This window comes from Anopheles moucheti, chromosome 3 (assembly GCF_943734755.1).
Source record: "Anopheles moucheti chromosome 3, idAnoMoucSN_F20_07, whole genome shotgun sequence".
NCBI lineage: Eukaryota > Metazoa > Arthropoda > Insecta > Diptera > Culicidae > Anopheles > Anopheles moucheti.
In genome coordinates, this window is record NC_069141.1 from 16,064,250 (window position 1) to 16,072,617 (window position 8,368).

The window sequence follows — 8,368 nt, forward strand, 5'->3', positions numbered from 1 at the left end:
GTACGTATTTACGGGTTATTTATATTGATGAGTGTGTAATTTCCGGGCAAGAAAAAAAAAAGCGATAAACATGATATCAGCAGTCAACAAAAAACCCCTCCCGAAACACTACACTCAGACATCTTTTTTCAATGCTACTAAACAAACATACTTACGTAGACAATTGTTGGTGTTTGGGTGCAAGTATCGTAAAAGAAGCGTTAGGTTACACAATTTTGGAGCCAATTAGACTGTCGCATGTGGTGTGATTATTGCAATTAAACGCGAAGATAAGATAAAGCTTGTGGGAACGCAAGACTTGCTGTGCTGAGGTACTCCTTTAGACTTTGAACAGTTGTAGTGATCGTATGTATAGTTCAAAAGCGATTAGATTCGTACCTCTGATTTCTTTAATTCATGTATGCTTTATCCAATTCCTTGTCGCAATACTAGCCATGTGGGAAAATGCACTACGGATACCACCGTGTTGTACCGTGTACGATCTCCGCTTCTTTCGGTAATTCAAGATCTGTACGGCTACTACATGACCGTTCGGCGAAACTCAAGCAAGCAACTGACCTTTAAGCATTAATTATGAGTGACTTGTTTTCTCGTGTCCTGTACTAGCGTGCGTGTAGTTCTTGCACTGCCGCTTCAAGCTTTCTGGGACACATGTAAAACAGACAGATTTCTCCCATACCGATTCGCAACGGATTGCAATACTACCGGCTGCTGCTGGGTGTGTCGTTGGTTGCGGTGCACCCCTGGAAATGCACCAACGGAAACACACGAGCAGATGATGCACCTCACGCATCGCAACGCATCGCTCGCATCGGTTATAAATAAAATTCAATTATTACTCCTTGCCGACGGGTGTGTGTGTGTGTTACGGGGCTCCCAAAAATACCCGACCCGACACCCGGAATATAAATCTTTTGCGCCCCGTGTTCGTGTCACTACCGCGCAGATAGAGCGATATCCGCCACCCCGGCCACAGCGCAAATCCATCCCAAAACCGGTCGCGCCACGATCGCGTTTGGGTTCGTTGTACACACTACGCTGCAGCTGCATTTTACGTGATCCATGCACTTTCGAATTACCGTTTTTTTGGTGTTTTTCTTTTTATTTTGCAGCAAACAGCAGTCAATATTTTACCGTTTGCGGTTGTCGTGCTTGCGGGGGCTAGCCTAGTGCAGCAATTGCCCCATGCATGGGGCAGATTTTTGTTTTTTTGCTAGGAAATCATCACGCCACACACCGCTGACATATAGTCATAGAGTCACCCGGCCCGACCGGAGATCAGGTTCGAAGATTTTGAATGATCTTTTTTGGTGGATTTTTTTAGTTCGACGGTGTGTGCGGTGTGTTGTCACATCCCCAGGACCGGTAGTGGGTTGAAGGTGACGGTAGATCGAGTGTGAAGGAACACCGCCGTGATAGTGGATGGGAAGGCATGGTGTGGAAGGTGGAAAAGAAAGTGTGCAAAGGGATCCTCGCTCGCGGTTGCTGTTATAGATCATCGCGGGTGGACAGGGCATCGTGGTGCGAATCTGCGAATGCACAATCCGTGTTGAAGTCGTTTTCGTTTGATTTTTGTTTGGCTGTGTTCGCATGTGAACGCTTGAGAGAGAAGGGAAGCTATAGCATCATTCACGGGCGAAATAATGCGATATTGCGAAACTGGGAGCACATCAGCATGTGTGTTGAAAGTAATAAAACAAATTTTATTACTTGGGTGAAGGAATACCGCCCCCCCATAATGCACATGCATCCTGACCCGTCCTTCACGTCACGTTGGGTAGCCGTGCTCTAGGACTAGTTTTCCAAATTTATGCACATTCCATTCGCGATGTAACAACACGTACACGTTTGTGTATTGCTTTTGTTTCACTGTTTTCTGCAGCATCTTCGCTCCGCCGTCTTGAGGTGTTTGACCAAAGTTAAATCGTCTCGGGCCTCCCGTTCATAGTCAAGCCAAAGCGGGGTTGGTTTGTGTTTTTGCGTGTGGTCTAAGCTACTGCATGCAGTGGCCCTAAAGGTCAAGGAGCACAGGAAAGTTGTTGCCGTTTTGTTCCCTTTTTAGGTTCGCTGCCCTAGGACCTGTCCATCTAGGTCTCAGGTCTAGGCGGGTTGCGTTTTTGAAGACAAATGCCCGTCCGTCAACCGTTTTCACTTCCAATGATAGTTGGTGTACAGACAGAAAAGCATTAAGTTACACCAATCCATTTTACGATAAATGTTTGCTTTCGCTTTTTTATAAGGCTGATAATTTTATAATTTATATCACTATTCTCTTCCCCGCAGCAAACCCGTTCGTGTTCTTCAAGCAGTGAAAGGCCTTATCGGTGCACCGCAGAATAATTTTAAAATACTGAAAAATGGCAAGGTCGTGTACGATGACAAGCGTGAAAAGTCGATGTACAATCGGATACTGCGTGAAATGTTCCCTCGCGATGGTCGCACAAAGGACGAGTGAGTATCGTTTTGCTCTCGCCGTTGTTTGTTCATCATTCGAATGGATTGTCTTTATTGCACCACAATTTACAATGTTTTGAATCATTGTGTGTTTTTGTTTGTTTTCAGGAGAAGCACAATCTTCATAAATCTTATTAAGGAAATTTTGCTGAAAGATTTTACTACAAACGATGAACATTGCGATCGGAAGCTGTTGAACATAAAAAAGGATCGAAAGAAGGTACACGGTCTTACGACGTAGAATAGTGGATATTTGATCGGATTGTTTTATCTTTGCAGAAGGATAAAAATCAGCTTCACGAACGTTCTTGCAATCCTGTCAATCAACAGTTTCTCCCGAAAAGTTGCGCCTTACGACAGATCCTAGACGTTCAGCTGTTGGTAAAGGTAAACTAATGCGCTTTCTTCTGTGGTAAAGTAAAAACAATTGTTTAACTTACTTTCTCTTTCCATTTTAGTCAAGCATTTCCACGATCGATCCATCAATATTGGCCAAATCACGTACAGACTCATTTAGCTATATCGACGATATGTATGAAAAGTATATGAGCTGCAAGGATTACGATGTCGTGTACGTTGATGATGGTCGCACCAGTACCACCTGGGCAAAGGAACCGTTCAGTACCGAATACCTGTCTGAGGAGGAGAAATATCAACTCGGTGCCACGGCCCTGGACTGTTCGATAATGATCACGTTCCGCCGGCTGTCTGGTGATCGTGCAGAGGAGAACAGGTAAGAACCTGCACCGTCGAACGAACAAACAGAAACGCATACAAAGAGGGATCCTGTTGCGATGGGATACGTTTGTTCCCTCGTACGGCGAAGGATAGTGTATATTTTTAAAGGGCTCTGTACGTTTTTTTTTTCTTCATCTATTGGAAATGCTGAATGAAAGAGACCAGCATTCGGATTGCTCATGCGATCATAGAAAGGTTTGTCTACCTTGTGTCCTACGTTGATGAGGTCTACGACTCACCGACAGCTTACCTGTGACGGAGCCAAAGTAAAGAAAGTGATCGAAAAAAGAAGGATGAGATTACTTTTATAAACAAAACAATACAACGGTGTGTGGAACTTATTCGACGCTAGCACACAGTTGCAATGCCCAGCTTGTTGTGGGATGGATAGGGAGAAAAAACACAGTTTCACTTCTTCCTTTTCCAATACCATCCTTTCTGTGCAGCTTGCATCCTGTTGATAGTCCTTGTAAGGCAATTTAGGGATACGGTTGAAAAATTATCCCGTCGCTTTCGTCTGGCTTTGTTGTTCGATCCAGGGATTTTGTGATGGTTCTGGATTCCTGAGAATTCGGTTCGCTATGGGCCACTTGTCTTTTATGCGTATCGCAAACACTACGCATACTTACAAAAAAGTGACTACGTTACCTTTTCCCTCTTAATTCTTATCCTGTTCTTTCCAAATATGGCCTATCGTCAGGCTTTGGCCACCGGATAAAGGTGATCACTTTTTCTCTTTTAAATTTCATTACACACGTTAGATTGCTACGTGTGTGTTGGTAGGGATCTTGTAGGGATTCGCAGGAAGAATTAGAATCTCTTATGTTCCCCGCTAGCCGAAAACCGCTGTGAGCTTAGTTAGGTATTTTGAGACCCTTTGAGAATGCGGGCATTGCGGGGTTTTATGTTTCATGGGAAGCTATCCTGTATTTGTTGTGGCTAGTTTTTTTTAAACATTGTTTAAAATTTGGTTCGAAAACAAGTTTTGTTTGTACAGTGATTGTATAATTTTTACCAAAGAAAGCTATTAATAAGTAATTTCATTAACAACAGTACGAATCTTACAGTTAATTAATATCTAATTTCTGTTCTTTACAGCTTGAACGAAGCAGCGCGCAATCACATCGTCTCCATTGAGGGTATGAAGTTTCTCGTAAACGTTACGATCACCGATCTTGACCCAAAGTCGCACAAACATTACGCCAAGTACGTGGAACAGCTTGCAGCGTCTGCGGTTGCATATCGCGAGTTTATGAGCAAAATGCGCCGTTAGTCCAGCATACCCAGCGTTCGTTTCCTGTTTGTGTGTCTTACATCACATTACATTATAAGTCCATCCAACCGTTGTGGCTCTAAGACTATATATACATCACGCCTAAGCAAACCCGATTCTAAATCGCATGAAAAAACAAGCACACACAGACCGGCGCCAACCTCACTACGAAAAGCAATATTATATTTGCCCCTAACCTGCATAGTAATAGGGTTCTGTTGTCGGTTTAAAATCGAAACGAATGAAAACTCTTTGCCCGAAGAATGCTCTTTACAACACTGTGTGGCAGATAGATAAGCGTATGCGTAATGGTCGAAGTAGATAAGTAATTAACGAATGAGAATGATCGCAAGGAATGATATCTGAGTGAGTTGTCATTAGAAGCAAAGTGAAAGGTGAACAAATTATATAGAATACATAAAGAAGGAATGGTTTATGGAAGGTTATCTAGAGTTGATGAAGAATAATGTACTATTAAACTACTTATTTAAACCTGCAAGACGTAACGAAGGTAATAAGGTCGAACATGACTGGAAAAAATGGAGAAGAATATACAGATTTACTAATCTAATCAGCATACAAACTAACTAATAGCATACAAAATGCAAACAGGGTGACAGAGGACTGAAGAAAAAAAAACAAAACTACATTAATACACACTTTAACTTTGCGTTCAACGTACACGCACGAACAACATTCAGTCACGAGACGGGCGAAAAATAGTTGTTTAACATGTTCTATTTATTGTAAAGATTATTTATTATGACGTGTTCATAGATTTTAACGGAAAAAAGCACCTAGCCGAGGGCTTTCGGTAACACCAAGTAACACTTATTTATATACATTTTGCATGCAAACACTGTAACTATTAGGTTGTAATATGTTAGCCAACATTGCTAGAATAAGTTTTCACCGTTTTCATCATGCACAACTCTCTAGCCGGCAAACCATTTAGTTTAGTTACATTTGTGACACAGTATTTATGGGTTTGGGTTAAAAAGCGTTATATATTTAATATTCCGTACAAACTTTCATTCACTGCAGAGATGAACAATTACAGCAACACAACGTTTTGAACCATTTTTCTACTTGCTATAACACGTTCGTGAACAGAACTGTCACGGAATGCTGTATGGTTGTTTTAGGATAGGTTACCGTTTTTGGAGTGACATGTTTAGCTAAAATTAGTTCTCACATGCGAGTAGAGTTTGAAAGACTTTAGCAACAAAAACTGTACTGCATTTTTACTGTGACAAAACCAAATGAATCGAACACCATTCTCCGTATTAACTGTATTCAGTAACGATTTCCCTTTATAGATGAAAAAACTATATCATCACTCAATGTGTAAGCAAGGGAAGAAAGTTTCATTTTACACCATGTGCTGGTTCTATGCGAACTGTTGGGATCGTTCACTACACCGGTTTGTGTGGATAATGTTAAAACAATAAATTTGATGGATACCTTTAACATTTGAATCGTCTCTACAAAGTTTGTTTCTTACGTTGAAGCTGCTGCTATTGAACACATTGACAAGGGAATCGTGAAGGAAAATGACAACCTATTCGGCACCTGATATTTGCGCCATTAGCGAGCAATTACATCGGACTTTTAGATACGCGAAAGAATGTGGCGCCCACATAAAAAGCATGTCAATCAATTATCGTGTGTAAAGGGATGGTTCCTAACACGAGTTCCTTTGTTTGGCGACCTTCGGGTTTGCTTGGTGGTTGGTGGGCTTTCTGGGGGCAGCTTTGTGAGAGAAGCTTTCGTGTAGTAGGACTGATAGGAAAGTAAAAAAAAAGGAACATTATGTGTGCGCGATCCTTTGCGTGACGATAAATTCCTTCGTTTCGCTCCCTCTCGAATCGTTTATGGAGAAAGAAATTAGACACACCCAACTGTTTTAGCACACGAGCTGCTTGGCGGGTGGGTTGAACGCTGTTGCTTGCCGATGGACGTAAGGATACGCTGTGATGATCCAAACGATGATGGCACATCGCAGCAACAAGTCATTAGGGGCCGCGTTCCATATTTGCCCCAGTGAAAGGTGTGGGAGCGAATCGATGCGTGTGTGGCAACCGCGTACACTGTCGAGTTTACCCAGCCTGTTCAGTCACTGTTACGCCACCAACCAGTAAAGTGCTACGCGATGGGTAACAAAGTGGTCACATTTACCGACCAGCAGCTGGAGGACTATCAGGATTGTACGTTTTTCACGCGCAAGGAAATATTACGTGTGCATCAACGGTTCTACGAGGCCAGTCCGGATCTGGTGCCGGTGATTATGACCGAGGGCCAAGCGTCCACGATACAGGTGCCGCGGGAACGTATCGAACGGTTGCCGGAATTGGTGGAAAACCCGTTCAAGGGACGTATGTGTGAAGCATTTTCGCGCGATGGCGACGGTAATCTCACGTTCGAGGACTTTCTCGATCTGCTGTCCGTCTTTAGTGAGCAGGCACCGCGCGACATTAAAGTGTACTATGCATTCAAGATTTACGGTATGTAGGATTGGATGCGGATTCGATTGTTTGTTTTCGATTCACATTGATTTTGTTCGGTGTTTTTTAGACTACGATCGTGATGGGTTCATTGGGCAGTCGGATTTGCTGAACGTGATTACGGCTCTCACGCGCAACGAGCTATCCCTGGAGGAACATCAGCAGATAGCGGAGAAAGTGATCGAAGAGGCGGACGTCGATGGGGACGGCAAGTTGTCCTATTTGGAGTTCGAGCACGTGATAACGCGAGCGCCTGATTTTATATCTACATTTCATATACGCATATAAAACGTCCTGGTTAGTTTGAATATAATAATTACTTTAGTAATTCTGTTGTTCTTGTCTAAATTACAAGGCCGTGTTAATTATTGTTGGATTATTTTGTTGCCTTAAACATTTTGTTGTTTGAAGTTTAATACAATTAAAAAAATTAAATATGTTAACTTTAAGCTATATAAAATTGATCGTTGCAACTTTAAAACATCTCTTACGAAAAGACCATCATTTTACTACATGATGCATATTGAAATATTAAGAATGTGAAACTTATTGCCAATGCGAGACGTGTCTAATTACATTTTTACTCGTGTTACTTTTATGGTAGGAATTGTTGAAAAATTCAGATTCTGCGTAGAAAGAATTTATTTCAAACCAATTGAGAAAGTAAAATTGTCCACAAAAATTGTTATTCCAGGCAGTACAACATAACCGCGAATTGAGTTTGACATGCCTGGGCACCATTCCGGAGCACGTTCACACAGTACCTTCGTTAAGTGAACGATGAGCTTCACGTAAATTATTCAAGACGGCATGCGGCATCAAGGAAGATATTTTCCATCAATGTTTTACCTTTTGATTTAGATTTTGTGATATAAATTAACTATGCCGTTAAATTTACCAAAATCGCTTATGTGTTAATCCGCGTATCTCGAAAACTGCATGTACTTTTGTCGACCAACGGAAAAGTTGGTGTTTAAACATTGCATACTTTTCGGCGGTTTTCGATCAAAATTGCGCGAATTGAGTTTGACATGCCTGGACACCATTCCGGAGCACGTTCACACAGTACCTTCGTTAAGTGAACAATAAGCTTTACATAAATTATTCAAGACGGCCTGCGGCACCAAGAAATATATTTTCCATCAACTTTTAACCTGTTTAAATTAGATTTTGTGCTATAAATTAACTCTGCTGTTAAATATCTAAAAATCGTCTATCTCTGAATCCGCGTATCTCGAGAACTGCCTGTATTTTTGTCGACACAACGGGAAAGTTGGTGTTTAAACACTGCATACTTTTAGGCGGTTTTCGATCAAAATTGCTCTACTAGGTGCTACCTCTTCCGTGGATGCTCTCTTGTTACATTCATTCGGAATCCAGGCTCCGTTTATGCTTGCAC

The 8,368-nt window shown here is 41.9% G+C and overlaps 2 protein-coding genes across 3 annotated transcripts in view; both read left to right on the top strand.

The window, feature by feature from the left end:
• The window catches only part of LOC128300725 (inositol-pentakisphosphate 2-kinase), a 55,693-nt gene extending 50,400 nt beyond the window's left edge, over positions 1–5,293 (top strand). Inside the window, exons 8-12 of one of the 2 annotated variants that reach the window (XM_053036894.1) lie at positions 2,284–2,451; positions 2,563–2,674; positions 2,734–2,841; positions 2,913–3,187; positions 4,291–5,293. In XM_053036894.1, the coding sequence (XP_052892854.1) occupies positions 2,284–2,451; positions 2,563–2,674; positions 2,734–2,841; positions 2,913–3,187; positions 4,291–4,465 (838 nt within the window). In that variant the 3' untranslated portion in view covers positions 4,466–5,293. The remainder of the gene's footprint in view (positions 1–2,283; positions 2,452–2,562; positions 2,675–2,733; positions 2,842–2,912; positions 3,188–4,290) is intronic. The other variant, XM_053036895.1, reaches the window with a different exon arrangement.
• Positions 5,294–6,489: 1,196 nt separating this feature from the next.
• Positions 6,490–7,352, top strand: LOC128304432 (calcium and integrin-binding family member 2). The gene is made up of 2 exons (XM_053041621.1): positions 6,490–6,969; positions 7,040–7,352. Exons 1-2 carry the CDS (start codon positions 6,618–6,620, stop codon positions 7,255–7,257), a joined length of 570 nt encoding a protein of 189 aa, XP_052897581.1. The 5' UTR covers positions 6,490–6,617; the 3' UTR covers positions 7,258–7,352.
• Positions 7,353–8,368: the final 1,016 nt, after the last annotated feature.